Here is a 20,244-nt window from a genome sequence, read left to right as displayed (position 1 = left end):
GCTACTCCTCCATGTTCTTGTCCTACACACGACCTGTCATTTCAGTATAAGGAGTATTGTCAAATTTTGACTCTATTAGTAGGTTTTAAAAATGTTTCCTGTAAAGAAAGACATTTGGGATGATAAAAGTCAATCAAATCCTTGATGTCATTCACATTTGATTGAAAACCTCGACAGTTCTATTGGATTAGCATGTCCATTTTTCTTTATTGTTGAGGAGACCTTCTGCTTGCGACCAAGCTTTTTTTCTTTAATGGATGTGGGTCAGTCACTCTCTACTGATCCTGCTCTGGATCAAGTAGGCAGGTCAGAGTTTGTAGACATACAATCTAGTGATTGAGGATGTGAACGAATGGGTTGTATAAGATGTGGTAGGGACAGAGAAAGAAGTTGATACTGATTTGTTAACTTTTTTTATTTTGGAGGGCACTAGATTAAAATACGCTGTTAAGGATTCTGTAGGAGGCATGGAAAGGTCTGTCTGAACTCCTACTGTAGTAATGGAACGGATTACAGCAGCATAAGTCTGAGATGGAATTGGGTTTGATTGATTGATTTAGTGTTTTATGGCACAAAGCAGCGAGGCTATCTGCACCAGACATTTGGTAAAAATGTAAAAATAAAATAAAAAAATAAATAAATGTAGTAATAGACATAAATGGAAATGAAGGTAAAACAAAAAAGTATAAAACCAATGTTGACACCTAGTCTACAATGTTAAGATAGAAGGCAGAGGATAAGAAGTTGTAAGGTATTTACTCTAGCAAAAAGGTAATGATCATAACCCGCCAGGAAGACTAACAGGTAAGTTCAACAACCACCGTCAGTCACCTGAAGTTGTTCTTTCCAGTCCCGGTTCTGGGTTATGTGTCATAGCAACCAGTATCAAAATGTAAAAGAATAGAAGTTTTAAAAGATACATAGCAAAATTGTAACGAGTAGTCAAATGTCCAGTAAATAGATAAAAGTCAAGTAAATGGAGTAAAATTTGTAAAAGTAATTGAAGATAAAAGCAAAATGGCAATTAAAACAGAAAATGGCGTAAAAACCAATGTTGACATCCAGTCAACAAAGTTGTAAAGGACTACTTGTAGCAGAATGGTAATGATCATAACCCGCCAGGAAGACTAACGGGTAAGTATAAAAACCACCGTCAGTCACCTGAAGTTGGTCTTTCCAGTCCTGGTTATGAGTCAATATGGCCAGTACTAAAAAGTAAAGTAGTAAAAGTGTGAAATGATATGCAGCAAAAGTATAACAACAACTCGCCAGGACGACTAACGAGCAGTTCAAACGGATAGTTCAAACAGTAGCGTTAGTCACCTGAAGTTGGTCTTTCCAGTCCTGGTATGGAGTTATTTAATGTTCTGGCCATTGTCCAATGTCAAATTAAATGAGAGAGATTAAAACTGTAAAAAAGGAACCACAATTAAAAAGGTGTAACGAATAAATATGCAACACTTAAATGAGATTAGAAAGATTAATGGCCATTAAAAAATTAAAAACATTATCAAGGTAAACAGAGTCACCATCACCAATAACACTGTCCAATGTTACAGACTGACCCTGGGAAAAAATATGTTTAAAATATTGCCGTCGTTGAGAATTGTAACGATGGCAAGAAAGTAAAACGTGGCTGATAGTGATTTGAGTGTTACACAAACTACACATTGGTGCATCAGTTCCAGATAAAAAAAAATGATGAGTTAAAAAACTGTGACCAATGCGTAGCCTAGTGAGAATAACTTCCTCCTTCCGAACTTCGAACTTTACGGAAGCTAGATGGCCAAAGTCCAATTTTGGGTTTGATTTGAAAAAGTTTGTTGTTGCGTTGCTCACTCCAAGTGGACTGCCAGCTGGCACGGAGCCGAGTCTTGAAGACAATATTATAGTCCATGTACGGAATAGGCATAGGAGTGATGGTGCTGAAACAGACATATTTAGCTGCCATGTCTGCAAGCTCGTTCCGACAAATACCAACATGGCCTGGTATCCAGAAAAACTGGATTGAAGTAGCTGCTAATGAGAAATGGGCCAGTCGGTTTCGAATATCAGCGAGAATAGGATGTGAGCTAACGGGTAGCAATTCCAAGGCAAGTATAGAACTAAGCGAATCAGTATAAATAGTGCAGTTGGAGTACTGCTCAGCTGCAATATGATCCAGGGCAAAAGATATGGCATACAGTTCAGCAGTGAACACAGAAGCTGTAGAAGGGATTCTGCGTGCAACTACTGACCCATAGCAAACCATAGCAGAGCCCACTGAATTACCTGATTTGGAAACATCTGTATAAATGGGAACTGAATGATTGTTTGAAAGATATTCATTGAATAAAAGACGGTATTTCCAATCTGGAGTATCTGTCTTTTTTAGGTGACTGAAAGAAAGGTCACATTTGAGGGCTGTAATAAGCCATGGTGGGATGGGCCGACCTGTGGAATCTGCAATGTTGTCCAAGGACAGACCCAATTCATCCAATTGCGCCCGGATGCGAAGGCCAAACGGAGCAATGACAGATCGTCTGTTCTGAAAAAGTACTGCCCACCGAGGAAGGAAAGCACATTTCCAGGTGGGATGCTTTGGGAAGGAATGAAGTTTCGAAGTATATTGTAAAGATAGTTGCAAACGGCAAAGGTGTAGAGATGGTTCATGAGATTCAATGTATATACTTTGAACTGGAGAGGTACGGAAAGTCCCAGTGCAGAGTCGAAGTCCTTGGTGATGAATGGGGTCCAGCATCTTTAAGGTCGAGGTCTGGCAGAGCCATAGACCATTGATCCATAATCGAGTTTCGATCCAATAAAAGCACGATATACCTTTAACATTGAACAGCGATCTGCCGCCCAACTGGTAGAAGAGAGAACATGGAGGATGTTCAGTGCTCTTGTGCATTTGACCCGAAGCTGCTTTAAGTGTGGTATAAAGGTCAGTTTACGATCAAAGATAAGCCCCAAGAACTTGGTCTCTGGGACCACTGGTAGCAAAACTTCACCGATATGAAGTTCAGGATCAGGGTGAATACCCCGTCGACGGCAAAAGTGCATGCATACAGTTTTGGAGAGAGAGAAATTAAAGCCGTTCACCAGAGTCCACTTCCGTACACAATTGAGGGCAGTTTGTAGTTGCTGCTCAATATATCTCATGTTTGACGACTGACATGAGATGTGAAAGTCGTCGACATACAGCCCATTTGCAACAGTGAGAGGGAGTTGTTCAGTGATGGCATTTATCTTTATACTGAAAAGTGTAACACTCAATACACAGCCTTGAGGGACTCCAAGTTCCTGTACAAAAGAACGGGAAAGTGTCAAACCCATACAAACTTGGAATCTTCTGTCCATTAAAAAAATTTTAATAAACATGGGTAGATGGCCACGTAACCCATATGTATGGAAGTCTTGCAAAACGCCATACCTCCATGTTGTGTCGTAAGCCTTCTCTATGTCAAAGAATATTGATACAAGATGTTGGAGGTTGAGAGAAGCTTCTCTGATAGATGTTTCAAGACGAATTAGGTGGTCTGTGGTGGAGTGCTGTCGACGGAACCCACACTGGGTGGGCGAGAGGAGGTTGTTTGATTCAAGGAACCAAACAAGACGAGCATTAACCATCCTTTCTGAGGTCTTACAGAGACAGCTCTTCAAAGCAATTGGACAGTAGTTTGAAGGAATCTTGGGATCTTTCCCTGGCTTAGAGAAAGGTAAAATAATAGCCTGGTGCCAGGCATCAGGAAAAACATTCTCCTGCCAGATCCGGTTGAAAACAATCAGAAGGACATCAAGAGAAGCAGGAGATAGATGGTGCAGCATGTCATAATGAATATCATCAGGTCCAACAGACGTACTGGCAGACCGATGAAGGGCCATTTTTAGTTCCACCAGGGTAAAGGGACAATTATAGTCAAAGAAACAGTCAGTTTGAAAGGAAAGAGGTGATCGCTCTGCTTGAGTCTTGATGGCCAGGAAGGTGGAGGAACAAGCAGAAGTGCTAGATACCCAGCAAAAGCTTTCACCTAGAGTGTTAGCGATGTTCCAAACATCAGTCACCTCCTGACCATCAGAGAGTAAGATCGAGAGGGGGGACAGAATTGTAGTGCCCATTAACCTTTCGAATCCTGTCCCATATGATCTTGGAACTGGTGGTAGAAGATATGCTGGTTGTGAACTTAATCCAAGATTCCTTCTGGCTTTGACAACTTACTCACCGAGCATGTGCACGGGCCCGTTGGAAAGCGAAGCAGTTTGTAAGTGTGGGATATCTACGGAAAGTATCCCAGGCCCGTTTTTGAGCCTTCCGTGCTAAGTGGCAAGCAGGATTCCACCACGGACGAGGATATCGTGGAAAACGTGTGGAGGTTTTAGGAATACACTGAGCAGCTGCTTGTATAATACAGTCAGTTACCGCTGCCACACAGTCGTCTATTGATGGCTGATTCACGATGGCAGGATCAAGTTCTGCGAGAGCAGTGAAAGTGGACCAGTCTGCCTGATTCAGCTTCCACCGGGGCAAGCGGGTAGGGTAACATCGGCCAGTCTTTCTCAAAAGTATATGAAAATGATCACTGCCTAGTGGATTATTGTCAACCCTCCATGAAAAATGAGAGAATAATGAAGGGGAGCAAACTGAGAGATCAATAGTGGTAAAGGACTGACTAGGTGCATGAAAGTAAGTGGAAGAACCAGTATTGAAAAGAGAAAGATTGTGATCAGAGAGCATCCGCTCTACAGATCGGCCCCTCCCATGAATAATAGCACTTCCCCAGAGGGGATGATGTCCATTAAAATCCCCTAGGATTAGAAATGGAGATGGCAACTGTTCAACGAGAGCATCAAGGTCTGATTGGTCATATGTCTCTCCAGGTGATGGTATGACCCAAGGAAACACGGATGGCTACGACCTCCAAGAGTGTGTTGAGTGACAAAGACAGGGTGGGCACATGCTGATCAACCAACAGTGCCACCCCTCCATCACACAGCCTGTCATTTCTGTTCAGAGAAAACTGCCGAAAGGTGACTGTATTGGCAGGTTTCAGAAATGTTTCTTGTGAGGAAATAAATACAAGATGGTAGGAAGCAATCAGTGTTTTGATGTCATCCACATTAGAACGTAAACCTCGACAGTTCCATTGTATCAAGGTGGCTATTTTTAAGAACGGGTAGGTGAAGTGGCTGGAGAAGTCGGAGGAGGTCTATCAACCTCCATGGATCCTGCTCTGGGTCGGGTGGGCAGGTTTTTGTTATTGGAAGGGGAATCAAGTGACTGAGGACGCGAACTAATGAGTGTTTTGCATCTTGAGATGGGGAAAAAAATGTATCAGAAGAAATGCCTGTTTTTGAAACTGAAGGACGTGCATCTTGAGGTTTGTTGGAAGGTATGGGAGGAACAGAGACGAGTGTAAAGTCAATTCATCAACCTTTTTAACCATGGAGGTCAAAAGGCTTTTCATTTGTTTTGAAAACGATTCTCTTGGAGGCACAGAGAGATCTGTCTGCACTCCCACTGTAGCTGTGGAACGAAGTGCAGCAGCATATGTCTGAGATGGAGTGGCGGACAGCAATTTCCGAGCCTCAGGATAACTAATGCTATGAGTCGTTTTCAAACGCTGCATCTCTTTTTCCTCCAACCATTTATGGCAAGAACAAAAGTAGAAAGGGTGGGAACCATTGCAGTTGACACAATGTGAGTCCGTATGACACGCATAGGCATCGTGGTCCTTGCCTCCACAATGAGCACATGTCAGGGAACCACGACAAGATGTCTTTGAGTGGCCGAATCTCTGACATTGGAAACATCGAAGAGGGTTTGGTATGTATGGCCAAACCCTGCAAATGAGATAACCTGCCTTGATGGTTGCCGGTGCACGTGGTGAAGTAAATGTTAAAACGAGGGTATTTGTTGGCAGTGTAACTCCATCTTTGCGAGAGGAGATGCGCCTCACTGCAGAAACTCCTCGAGTGGAGAGACCAGCGAGAACGTTCTTCAAATCCCTTTCAACAATAACTCATCGTGAAGAATTCAAGGTAGCATGGGGTGTAACCTCAATAGGTATATCCCCAATTGCCTTTGAATTCAAGAGGAGTTCACTGTGTTGGGATGTGGATGTTTCAATCAATATGTCACCAGATCAAAGTTTCTTTACTGACTTTGGAGAGCCAGCAAGTTCCTCTAGTCCCTTTTGAATAAAAAAAGGGGACATTTGCCCTAAAGGTTTTTCCGAAAGAGAATGTAATATAAGAAAATGAGGTACGTGTGTTACTGATGTTGAAGATTGCTGTTCTGAGTATTCAAGACGTGGTCGCTTACCCATTGACTGTTTTTTTACAATTTTATTTAAATTTTTTGGAGGATCCATAGGAAAAAGAAAAAGTTTCGGTACCCACTGACCCCACCCACCATGGAGCCCTACAAGGGGATGCACTACAAACTCATGCAAGGACAATGCAGCAACGCCAGGGTTTCGTGAGTACTATATCCAAACACCAGCATCAGGCACAATGTCCACAACACCCGTTGAGAACTTCCAACACTGGTACTTGGTTGACTCTAGCCCAAGTGGACCAGCCAACTGACCCAAGGGCCGTCCATCTACAGGAATTCGAGGCCAAAGTGGTGTGTTAGGGTTGGACCCCTCAACCACCAGGATCCTCTCCTCCCCTTCACGGGTCGCCACGCACGGCAAACTCGTGGGTGGATGTTTAGATCCCAGAGAAGGTAATCAGATAGAACAGAACCTTCCCTGGGAGGTCCCCCTCACCATGTACAGGAATCCACAGTGAGGGGTGGAATTGGGAAAAGTAATTTCTGAGCCTCTGGATCAGTAGTACTGTGAACTGTCTTTAGATGTTGTACTTCTTTCTTTTCTACCCCTTTAGGGTGAGAAGAGAAATAGGAAGGATGTAGACCATTACAGTTAATACAGTGCAGTTCTAGTTGGCATTCAAAAGCATCATGGTCTTTACCACCTCAACGGGCACATTTTAAGGAACCACGGCAAAATATTTTCAAATGACCAAATTGTTGACAATGAAAACACTTAACAGTGTTAGGAATATAAGGTCGTACCTTACCATTCAGATACCCTGCCTTGATTGTGGTGGGAGGACGTGATGTTGTAAATGTTAATATTAGAACATTTGTCGGCTCCATAATCCCGTATTTATGAGTAAAAATTCAGCAAATGGCTATTACACCTTGGCTGGCAAAACCTGCAAGGATCTCTGACTCAGAAATGGTCTTTAAATCCCTCTCAACTATAACTTCTCTAGAAGAATTCAAAGTAGAATGAGGAGTAACTTCAATGGGTATATTCCCAATGGCCTTTGGTTTCAAGAGGAGTTTGAAATGTTGTGATGAAGATGTTTCCATTAAAATGTCCCCAGACTGTAGCTTTTTTACTGATTTAGGAGAGCCAACTAGCCCTTCCAAACCTTTCTGAATGAAAAATGGAAACATCTACCCTAAAGATTTTTCAGTTAAAGAATGTATAATTAAAAATTGCAGGACAGATTCAAGTTGTGAGTTTGACTGTACAGAGTCACCAATGCGTGGTTGTTTGCTGATAGTCAGATTTTTCTCTATGCTTTCATGCTTGTTTCTTTATTTTTTGAAGGGTATCTATAATAAAAAAAATATTTCAGTGCCCACTGACCCCACCCACCATGAAGCCCTGCGAGAGGATACACTACAGTGCCCTTTATAGTCACTGCAGTGATGCCAGGGTTTCGTGAGCACTATATCTGAACACCAGTATCAGACATAAAGCCCAAAACACCCATTGAGGATGTCCTACACTGGCATTCAGTTGACCCTGACCCAAATAAACTAGCCGATTGATCTTGGGGGTGCCATCCCAAGACTTCCCTATTACAGAAATCCAAGGCCAAAGTAGTGTGTTGGAGTTCGACCCCTCAACCACCAGGATCCTCTCCTTCTCTTCACAGGTCACCACACATGGCAAACATGCAGGTGGATGTTTGGATCCGAGAGGAGGTAAACTGAAAGAATAGCACCTTCTCTGGGAAATACCCTCACCACGTACAGGAATCCACATCAAGGGGTTAATATGCAAAGAAATTTATGATTAGAACAATTAGAGCCCACTAACTACCTATCACTTTAAATCACAAAAGTTGTTTTACTGTATTCAATTACTCAAATATGAAATGTTATGTAACTTATTTATAACTACTGAAAGATATTATTGGTGTAGAAACATAATGAAACAAATGAAAGGTGTCTGAATATTATACAACAAGGAAAAATTTAATTTATTATTTATGTGACTGACTAGCATGTTATATTGTTTTCTAAATCTGCAAAAAGTACTAAATCTATATTTCAATGACATAATATACTTTATACACGTGTTTAGGTCAGTGTTATCATATCCATTCTACCCTTAGCATCCAATAAGCTAAAGAATTTAATATCCTTTCATTCCCTTAAATATTTCAAATAGCTAACGAAAATCTTACATCAATTTCTCACAGGTCAATAGCATCTGTTCAAATATTTCAGAAGAATTAGTTTGTCAAACTAAACAAGATAACCTAATATTAATTATTTAGTTTAATAACTATTTTTTTCAACTATTGGAAAAAAGCTTTCCATATGTGCTTTCAATGTTTGAAACAATAATCATTTCATTTAAATTACAAAACTTTGGTTCAAATTTGAATATAAAAATATAACATTTTTTGTACCTTTGACACAACAATCCCAAAGATTTTTCTTTGCGATTTCCTGGTTTTTTGCTATCAAGACTATCAGTTCCACTATTTTCATTATTTTGAATACAAGCAGAAACATCTTGCTTTGATTGATCCAAGTTTTCCTATTTGAAACAAGTGATAAAAGATGAAACATATACATAACTACCTGGACTAAAATAACATTAAAAAATTATATATCTACTTCTCATAACGTCAGAAATCTTGAGTAGAAGTATTTGTTTATTAACCTTACCAAATGATTTCCACATAATAACATTATCCAACATTAGATTTAGGTACAACATACATGCACACACATTATATGTCTTAAATAACATCTCATCTAAAAATAAACTTAAAACTAAAGTGACAACAGTTTTAAAATTTATTGATGATCTTATAGTTTCTTTTAAAGTATACGAAGTACAATATTATGAGACATCATGTTAAAAAAATTTCTTGACACAAACCTCATTTTCTTCAAATGTGAAAATACAAGTATTCTGTGTAGGATAAATATTTATAAGAGAAGAAAATTTTCAACCTATATATATTTTAGATAAAAATTTAAAATAAGTATCACACAATCTAATCTACATTAAAGCAAGTGCATGTTACTTTATGTCATTCTTGATTTCTCAAAAAAGAATCATAAAAACCAAAATGCATTTATCCTGATAGAATAGATCAATTTCTGTCTGCCCATAAAAATTTTAGTGATGGGAGTGCAAGTGTGTGTGTGTGTGTGTGTGTGCACACAATGAAACCTTATAAATGTATTGTGTTGAAATCACCTAACCTAGAGGCAAGTGCATAAAATTTATCCTGAAAGTAAAATATTTGTTCAATTTTAAACTTAAATCATTTCTGAATTAAGCTATTTTCTGTTATATCTACAGTTTTTAACCTCTTTAACTAAGAGGGATTAATTAAGAAATCTACAACTCTTTTTCCAGTTTTTTCTAAACATTTCATTTTATAGTTCCGGTACATAAATCAACAATATTAGGTTATACTATTGTTGCTAAGTGACATGCCACAATCCATTATTACAATGTAGTTTCACAGACTAGTGTCTAATATATAGCATTCTATATATTATAAGTTGTTAATCTAAGTAATGATCATTCTATGAATACACCATGAATTCATTTCATACTTAACAGCACGATATATCTTTAGCATAGAACATTGATCTGTTCCCCAAGTGGTGGAATAGAGGACACAGAGGATGTTCAGTACTCTTGTACATTTGACACATAGGTGCTTGATGTGTGGTATAAATGTCAGCTTATGGTCAAAGATAAACTCCAAGAACTTTGTCTCAGGGACTACAGGTAGCAGAACTTCAGGATCAGGGTGAAAACCTCATTGGCAGCAAGAGTACATGCAAACAGTTTTAGAGAGAGAGAAGTTAAAACCATGGGCAGTCTGTAGCTGTCACTCAATACACCTCATGTTCTTCAACTGACGAGATGTGAAAGTCATCAACAGAGAGCTTGTTTGCAACGGTAAGAGGGAGTTGTTCAGTGATGCAGAAAAGAATGAGAAAGTGTTTAACCCACAAGAACCTGAAATAACCTGACCATTAAAAAATTTTAAATAAAAATGGGCAAATGGCTACGTAACCCATATAAATGGAGGTCTCGCAAATTGCCATACCTCCATGTTGTATCATAAGCCTTTTCAATGTCAAAGAATATTGATACAATATGTTGTCATTTGAGAAAGGCTTCTCTCATTATTGTTTCAACTTGAATCAGGTGGTCCATGGTGGAGCGATGTTGTTGGAACCCACACTGGATGGACGAGAAGAGGTTGTTTGATTCAAGGAACCAATCAAGACGAGTATTAACCATTCTCTCTTAGGTCTTACATAGACAGCTCATCAAAGCAATTGGTCGGTAGTTTGAAAGAATCTTGGGATCCTTCCCAGGCTTAGAGAAAGGTAGGACAATAGGCTGGCAACAAGCATCAAGAAAAACATTCTCCTGCCAGGTCCAGTTAAAAACAATGAAAAGAATAGCAAGAGAAGGAGGAGAGAGATGGAGCAGCATTTCATAGCGTACATCATCAGGTCTGACCAATGTATTGCCAGACTGATGCAAGGTCACTTTGATTTCCACCAGAAAGGGACAATCACCTCGAAAGGAAAGAGGTGATCGCTCTGCCCGAGTCTTGATGGCTAAGAAAGTGGAGGATGAAGCAAAAGTGCTAGATACCTGGCAAAAGCTTTCACCTAGAATATCGGCAATGCTCTGGGTATCAGCTACTTCATGGCCATCAGAGAGCAGGATCGAGTGGGGGACAGAATTATACTGTCCACTGACCTTTCAAATCTTGTCCCATACGACTTTGGAACTGGTGGTAGTGATTGTGAACTTAATCCAAGAGTTCTTCTGGCTTTGAAGTCTTACCCATGAGCAGGTACACAGGTCTGCTGGAAAGCAATGCCATGCAAGAGTGTCGGATATCTACAAAAAGTATCCCAGGCCCATTTTTTGAGTCTTCCGTACCATGTGGCAGGCAGGATTCTACCATGGACGAGGATATCGTGGAAAACATGTCGAGGTTTCAGGAATACATTGAGCAGCTGTCTGTATAATACAGTCAGTTACTGCTGCCACACAGTTGTGTATTGATGGCTTACAGATGATGGCAGGATCAAGTTCTGTGAGAGCAGTGAAAGAGGGCCAGCTTGCTTGATCCAGCTTCCACCTGGGCACGCAGGTCGGGTGGCATCGACCATGGCCAATCTCTCTCAAAATTACAGGAAAATGATCACTGCATTGTGGGTTATTGTCAACCCTTCATGAAAAGTGGGAGAATAGTGAAGGGAAGCAAACTGAGAGATCAATAGCAGTAAAGGACTGACTAGGTGCATGAAAATAAGTATAAGAACCAGTATTGAAAACAGAAAAGTTGTGATCAGAAAGCATATGTTCTACGGAGCAACCCCTCCCATCAATATCAGCACTTCCCCAGAGGGGATAATGCCCATTAAAGTTCCCCAGGATTAAATCGGAGACAGCAACTGTTCATTGAGAACATCAAGATCTGATTTATCATAGGTATCTCCAGGTAACAGCTTAAGATTATTATTGTATAATCAAATATAGTCTATGGACTAGTTTGTGGTGAAGTTTAATTGATAACATATTTTAATAGAAGACCTGTAATTGTGGATAATTACCAAGTAGCATATGATACTAATAACCATAATAATAAAAATATAACTTTTCATAGTTTTTAAGTTTGTACCTTACACTGCAAGATTTATAAAATGCTCATAATTAAAATAACAGTAGATTTTTACAAAGGCAGTTTTTAAATAAAAAAAAGTGAGAAGTATATTCATCACTGAACATCATGAAAGGAATCAAGCTACTCTGTGTGAGTGATTTGTAAAATCAAATGTAAAAACTTCATAAACAGAGAATAATTCTGAAAAGGGAGCAGCAATATGTTTATATGCTACAGCTCAATGACTCAGTTATTTGATAACTTCATAGCATAGATTACTTCAATTAGCTTCACATTACATGACTACTCAAAATCACTATTAAATTGATTGATGTCACAAACAATTAACTAATTCAAATTAGTTTTTGACTGTTACCATTTTCCACCATTCCAACTATCCAAGTACTCAAAATATTGCCATTACGATTCTCATTGAGTAATTCAAGAATGTTCAGCCAAATTAAAAATTACAATTATTTAAATTAGCATTGATTATTATTCTTACTATCCAAGTCTCTTGAAAGAACAATCAATTAGTTAAATGGAATTAATGAGACAAACAATTAATTATTTAGCAAATTTCACTAAGCATTCACCTCTAGTGCACACAGAACAATACAGTTTAAATTTGGTTTAGACCTACATAGAAAATAAGGAGTGACACTTTTGTATGTAAAAATGATGAATTATCAGTAAAATAATAAAATGTAACTTATACATCCTGAAATACTGAAATCCTCAGAAATTATTTTCTTAAATGTGCTTCCTCCAATACATTAATTGCAGTTTTAAAAGAAAAACCCAAAAAACCTTCATATGTACAGCTGAAACCTAAGTAACTGTTTTTTTCTTCCGAGATTGTTAACTCTAGGATGCGTGAGGCCTTACCAGAGATCTGTACAAAGAAATAATTACCTCCTTCACCTTGCATTCAATGTTCCTCTAGATGCAACTCAAAATCTTGTTTGCTTTCCCACTGGGTAAAGACACTACTTAGGAAACTTAAAAGAATAATCAACCAAAACAATAACATCCTCTTCTTTCATTACACTGTTGAGAAAATTACCATCAAGGTGGTAATTATAGTTTAGATTAATGTAACCCACATGAATTGCCTGAAGATAATGTAATTAAATACCATCTGCCATTTGTCCATTATGACAAATGATCCAAATCCCTTTGTAATATATCCTCTTCGTCACAATTTCATCACAAAGTTTAATATCATTATCCTGTTTCAACAATTCCTTCATTAATATCATTAATGTACATCGAAAACAGCAAAAGTTTCAGTTAAGATCCCTGGGATGGTAACCAGACAACTAGACTCAAAAAAATGAGGATATGGGATATTTAGACATCTAACAATTTTAGAGTGGGTATTAAAACTAAGCACTTTTCTCTTTAATAATACCATTTATAACCAGATAAATAGGATCCCCACTGGATCCAATGATAGCCTACAGTTTTATATACTATCATATAATGAAGTAAATTAAACTGTTAATCAAATATGCTTAGATATACACAGTTCATATAATGGAGTAAATTTAAACTAGTAATGTAGTAGACCTAAATCTATTTAGTTACCATTTTTTTTATTCTTTGACATTTAATTGTTTTTTAATCTTTTGGCTGCTAGACATAAATGTAAAATAATAATGACAACAGATATGTTCCATGTACAACATTACATAAGCAGTGTCTAAATGTTGTATTTCATCATAATTTTAGTTCCTTACTTGTAAATCAAATCTAGTTTGACTGAAATCCATTTATTTACAACCATTTCCTGCTTTTCTTCCAAACAGCCTTTATAATCCATTGAGATAACTTATCTCACATCTACAGATATGTTTTTTATTAGTTTTCTATATGGCACTTTGTCAAAAGCCTTCTAAAAAATCCAGGTATACTGGATCCACATCTCCACTTTCATCATTAGAGTTGGGAAATTAACAGAATTTTATAATTGATTAATTGCAGGAGACAGTAATAAATTACATTTAACTAACTTGTTATTCTCATACGAGACTTGAATGGCTAGAGTAAATGAAAAAAGTAATAATTGAAAACACTAATTCGAATTAGTTGGCCATTTTTGTGCCAGTAACAGATTAAATTGCATTTTAATTAACTGATTAGATCAAGTTAATTGTTCAGCAATAAGTTTTTGGAAGAAAATCAAAATATTTGCAAGATAGCTTCTCCATGTGAAACCACATTCCTTTCCAAAAAAAATTTTAAACATGTTCAGGTGTAAATCATATTTCATCAGTATCTCCCAAACTTTCACCAGCATAGAAGTAAAACTAACAAGTTTACCTATAATTATCTAAACATTGATTTTCATCTCACTTAAAAAGAGGTGTAACATTGGCCAGCTTCCAGTTTTTTTGCACTTATCCATTACATAAATGGCAATTGTTTTTTTAAAGGGATTACTTGTGCAATTCTTAAGCTTTTTTAGCACCCTTAGCTCAGAAATTTTAGTTTTAAACTTCCTAATTTTTTCAAGAACTTCATGTATAAATTTCCTACCAGTAATTTCTTAGTATCTGGAATACTGTTCACATATTCTCTAATGAAAACTGAAGAAAAATTTAGCAACTCAACCATTCTATAATCTTTCATAATAAACCCTTTCAGCAGGACCTCTTGAATGCCAAATTCCCATTTTAACATTATGCTTACCTTTAATGTATTTGAAAAAAAATCCTGTGACTTCTATGTTATCAATTAACTTTTTCATGTTCTTTTAATTTTTTAAAATCCTTTTTAACTAACTAAATTGATTTTATTTAATTCCTGAAGTATTTCACTTTAGTAGTTAAACCTTTTTAGATGTGTAAAATTTATTTCTCTCTAATACTTCTTAGTGAGTAACCCTAAAGCCACGAATTTTTCCCCAGTAGTACATACCCATCTTGAATATTTAACAATTTATTTTCAAAAACCTTGTACTTTTCATAAGCATTTCCTTTTAACTCAAGTTTTCCAACCCATTAAAATCAACTGATGCCCCATCATCTCCAAATCAAGAACCAAGGCATTATCATTCATGATTTCCATATGAAAGTACTACATCAAACCTAATTATATAATTAGTACTTGTACCCTAGTGCTCTACCCATTTCCCCTCTCGACATCCACACTGGACTTTTCTACTGAATATAAAATAGCATTCTCCCTGCTAGGTACCCTCACCATTTGATGGAGAAAATCACCTTAAACTTATCATCCACACCCTTTAACATTAAATTATCAAATAAATATGGCTAAAATGAAATATGTCCATGATTAAAGCCTTTCTAGCTGCTTCATCAAAACATTTCTCATTAATTTTATCAGTTTGAACATGTAAGTGAAACATTTCAACGATCTTCATTTTCTTCAGTCATCATTTGTTCTACTTTAAGCAGGTGAAATTTGTCCAGTTTATTAGTTGAATTATGACCTAATGCAAGTAGACCAATTAACAATCAGTGAAAAAGTCAGAAGAATAAGCTGGCTAACATTCATCTTATCAGGCGAACAACTCTCCCTTCTAACAATTATAGTACACTGTGAAACAACTGTTCTGTTATATGCCCTATTATAATAAATATTACACTAATTATTTAATTAGAGAGAAACTGAGACATAATGTCTTCAAGACAGGCTCTTAAAGAAAATTTTCATTTACTGAAATAACTGAACAACATATCATTTTTCTTTAATAAAATGTAATTAAAAAACAAAAACATCCAAGTCGTTTATACATTTTGCCAAAGTTTAAGGAAAATAATCTGATTCACTTCAGAATAAGTGAGTAATGACAAAATACAGATATAAATGGTTTGTAATTTTCTTTTTTTTTTAATTTACATACCCTTATAACAAGTTTCTTAAATCTTTATCAAAACAAAAAATAAACTGCTTAGGCGCACCACATACGAAAGAAGAATTTCTTTCTAATTGTTAAGTATTGCTTAGAAACTAACTAATTAGTTCGCAATTTCATATTAATTAATCTTGATAATAATTTTATGAAAGATTATATTAAAGTTATTAACATATTAACCCTTGATATATGGGGACAAAGTAAACAATAACTCCTACCTCAAAGCTGTTTACATTTACTGCTCGACTTGCAGCTAGTGAAGCAAACATACAAAAAATCGAATTTGGAAATCCAAGTTCTTCACTTTCAGGTTCATTTGTTCTTGGATTCTGATGCTCTTTATCTTGGCTCAGCAAATTTTGGTGATTTTTACCATCACTAGATAAGAGTTCATCATGACAAGATGGCTGTGAAACATTGGTTATTTCTTGCAGTGGATATTTGAAAACTTCGCTGTTTATTAGAGAGTCTCTAGATTTCACTGGAGACATATCACGAATGTTTTCTTTTAGTATACTTTTTTTAATACATGCTGAATCATTACACTTTTGTAGCTTATTTTCTGTTGCTTCAGGATTTTGCTTTTCTGAGGAACGTTTCAAAGGTAAAGACAACAAGGATTTGATTGAATCATCACTGACAATACTAACAAGCCCTTCAACATTCACTTTTTCTGACATTGCAAAAATGAAAATAGTCAAAAACCAAACCTAAAAACAAAATTTAATAAAATAAATATCAATATGTAGAAAGGAAACATGGGTATTGAAATATACAACTATGACTTTACTGAAAGAACACTTGCTTGTAGTGTATAGATAAGCATCTAAGAATTAATTCAATTCCTTGTTAATTATTTATCTGAAGTAGTAGTGGTGGTTGTCATAGTTGTTACAATCACTCCAATCAAAATATTTAGATATATTTCTATTGTAAAAATATAGGTATATGAGGTACAATGTACAAAAGTTATTATTCAAACTAGTTTTATAATAATATCAAATTTCTCACATTAATTACAAAAATTTAGGGTCTTCAATAATACTTGTAAGAAGTTAAAGAGAATTCCTAAAATTTACTCACGGATGTTCTCTTAATCAGGCATTTGAGCACCATTCAAGTTTTGCAAATGATAATAAAGACAGACAGCTCAGTAAAATTTAAATTTATGATTTCTCAGTAACAGAACTGAGGTCTACTATAAATCAAAATAGATTTTTATTACTCTTCTATTCTGTTTATTGAAAATCTTAAGGGAAAACACTTATGAATACATTAGGAGATGGTTATATCAAATTAGCAAACTTTAAATATGTGAAATCTGTGGAAAAATAGCACTTGTACTAATTTGTGTACTTATAGCAAATCCACATTGACAGCAATTGTTACATATTCCATTAATTTGTGACACACACACATATATATAAGAACAGTGTGAAAAGTAGCATACTCTTAATGTAATAAAATACAGACTAAAATGTACACTGGCTGATCATGTTGCTAGGACCTTCCTTTACATTTGTAAAACTTTCCAGTAATTTGGATAAACAAAATACTTGTGATGTGTTAGGATGATTGCTTGAGCTCTAGAAATTCAGATCTAATCATGTTTAAAATCTAGTAACTGATTAAAATAAGTTTCATATTTATAAAAATTAAAAGTTGTAGCTAGCATTAATAAGTTTTAATTGTTTGCATAAAAAGTGTTGTATTTTAATTGTTTATTAGCTTGTAAACATTTAGCAGGTGCTATTCATTCATATTTTTTCAATTATAACTCAGCACAAACATAAATAACAAAGAATATCTTCAACTTCCAAAGAGGTACATAAACATGTCTAATAAAAATGTAGTTATAAAAAAATTTGACTACCTGTTCAAAAACATATTTTTCATCAGAGTTTACAACAGTAGTGATAAAAAGCAAATAAATCAGCTAAATGTTTATGAGACACAGAAGGGAAAAAGAGAAAACCAAGACCGGTAAAGTGCTACAGGTGTCAGACTGTAACCAAATCCAATTAACAGATTCTTTCAACACTAATTAGACCTTGAATATTTGCAACCATACCATAAGGACTGCAAAAACTGTCATATGACAACCAATAACCAGTCAAAATCTCCTTGCTTTATATAGCAAGAGGAAAGCACACTTTTATCTATGCTTAGATCACAAAATATGGACAATAAATGATCATAAATGTGACATAGCCCAAGCCTTTTTACTTTTTTCTGTATTAATAGTAAAGCAAAAAATATGGAAATACCTATTCAAGGCACTTGACTATATTGTTCAAACACTGCAATCTGCTGGAGATAGAATTTTGATTAGATCCATTTCACTATAATAAATATTTATCCTGATAGTCAAAGGCTTAACTGAGACATTAAATTAATAATCAACTGCATTTATATTGCCAGAAACACATTCGATGAACATGACAGGTTTTAGTCACTTTCCGTGGCCTAAATAATCACCAGATTTCAATTCAATTGAGCATTCTTGGAATCAGATTGAACAAGCTAGCTGATAAATCACCATATTTAAACTATACCTATTGTATATAAGCATTGCAAAGAGTCAAAAAATGTTATTGTTCAATGATTCAGTAAAAGAATGTTCATATAAGCAGCACCTAACTCCAGTCAATAATAATACCAGGAACATGTAACAAGGCAACCATTATAATTGAGAGAGAATACATGCTGTCAGATTAGTTCTGCTGTCAACAGAAGGACACATTATAAAGACTAATTTCAGAAAAATAGAGTGGATTAGTCAGCTTTCTTTATATAATGCCACAAAATGTCTTGAAATTATGAGAAGCATGAAAAGTACCTACTAAGAAAAGTATTATTTTATATTGTATTGACCCTGAAGAAGAAATGGTTGATTGCACAAGAGTACTTGAATACTGGATATATTATTAACTTTCATGACGATGCAGAAAACCAGTACAGATAAAAATACTAGTTTTAAAGCATTTGTTTAGTCTTTCCCAACACTGATAAAATGTTTATAAAAAATGAAAGATTAAACTTTCTGACCATTTACCTATGACCTGATATCATAGTTAAACTAATTCATTGAATCTTCTATTTTATTACTGTTATTTTGCATTCTTGAACTCTCAGACCTGTACATGAGTAATTACAATATACCCATCTTCTAACACTCCTTAAAAAAAACAAAAAAACTTAGAATTCTAAAATGTATTTTTCATTATAATATTCTGTAATTCTTCTGTTTCTATCAAACTAGGTCCTAAACAGGTTACATAAATATTAAAACTAATTAAGAACTTCTGCAAAGTTCTAGTCAAACCTAAAGCTTGTTATATAGATTATAAAACAACACATAAGTAACTCCATTAAATATAATTAATGTAACAAATCAGTATAATGAAAAAGTTGCTACTAGTAATACAGTAACAAGCTAACCTTTTTGTATGCTTTATAAATTGTAGAATTAACTTTAACTGAAGCCTGAGACTTAACATCAGCAATCTCCAAATGTTAAAAACAAAACTACAATCTAGAAACCAGAAGCACAATGAAAACTTGTATGTAAAATTTTATATTGTAATGTTAAAACTTAGTATCCTTTAAGTGAAGTCTAAGCTATAACTGACGTTATAATTAGAGATATAGCCTAATGCTAGTGGTTTAACTGAAGGTTACAATAAGCTGGTTATATAAATTTAAGAGATTCATTTCAACAATTTAAGCTTACGGTCCAACTTAACTTTCGAAGCGGACAAATGTATTAAGTACAATAACTTTTTAATTTTATTTTTAGGGCTTATAACTTTTGATAATTACTTGAAATAGTAATATTAGAACTAACAGTGATTATAATTATAAATTTATAAAAAAAATAAAATAATAATTAATGTAGCAATTGACTTTGTTTTATTATTATTAATGTTAGGTTTGTTTTGTTATTCACAGTTTTCAATAACGAGGTTTCAGAACTTAATTGATCTGGTATTCTACTACACTTAAATTCTGTACTTACACAAATTAAAAGCTCCACTACACTAAATTTCAGATTTAGTTCATTCAGTTATTATTTTCTTGAACACGTCATAGACTCCATTTTCTTCAGTAGTTCGATGCCAAAATAGGCCATTCCTAATCTCAACTTGAAATCCGCGCCAATCGGATATGTCACGTGCCTTTCCAGGTGACGTTCTCAGAAAATTAGTACGTAATATTTAAAATATATAAATACGAGTTTGTTTGTTTAGAATTAAGCACAAAGCTACGCAATGGGCTATCTGTGCTCTGCTCACCACGGGTATCGAAACCTGAATTTTAGTATGTAAGTCCGCAGACATACCACTGTGCCACTGGGGGACATATAAATTCGAAAACAACGGTTACAAACCGGTAATGAACAAACA

General features: G+C 35.6%; 1 protein-coding gene across 1 annotated transcript in view; it reads right to left on the bottom strand.

Annotated features, from left to right (window-relative positions):
* The window catches only part of LOC143222220 (uncharacterized), a 50,347-nt gene extending 30,353 nt beyond the window's left edge, over nt 1-19,994 (bottom strand). The window contains exons 1-3 of the mRNA XM_076448355.1: nt 19,857-19,994; nt 16,057-16,548; nt 8,704-8,834 (exon numbers count right to left, since the gene is read on the bottom strand). Coding sequence (XP_076304470.1) covers nt 8,704-8,834; nt 16,057-16,518 — 593 coding nt within the window. The 5' untranslated portion in view covers nt 16,519-16,548; nt 19,857-19,994. The remainder of the gene's footprint in view (nt 1-8,703; nt 8,835-16,056; nt 16,549-19,856) is intronic.
* Nucleotides 19,995-20,244: the final 250 nt, after the last annotated feature.

The sequence above is a fragment of the Tachypleus tridentatus genome, chromosome 8 (assembly GCF_004210375.1).
Source record: "Tachypleus tridentatus isolate NWPU-2018 chromosome 8, ASM421037v1, whole genome shotgun sequence".
NCBI classification, from domain to species: domain Eukaryota; kingdom Metazoa; phylum Arthropoda; class Merostomata; order Xiphosura; family Limulidae; genus Tachypleus; species Tachypleus tridentatus.
The sequence above is the reverse complement of the archived record's forward strand: the minus strand, read 5'-3'. Positions and strand labels throughout refer to the sequence as shown.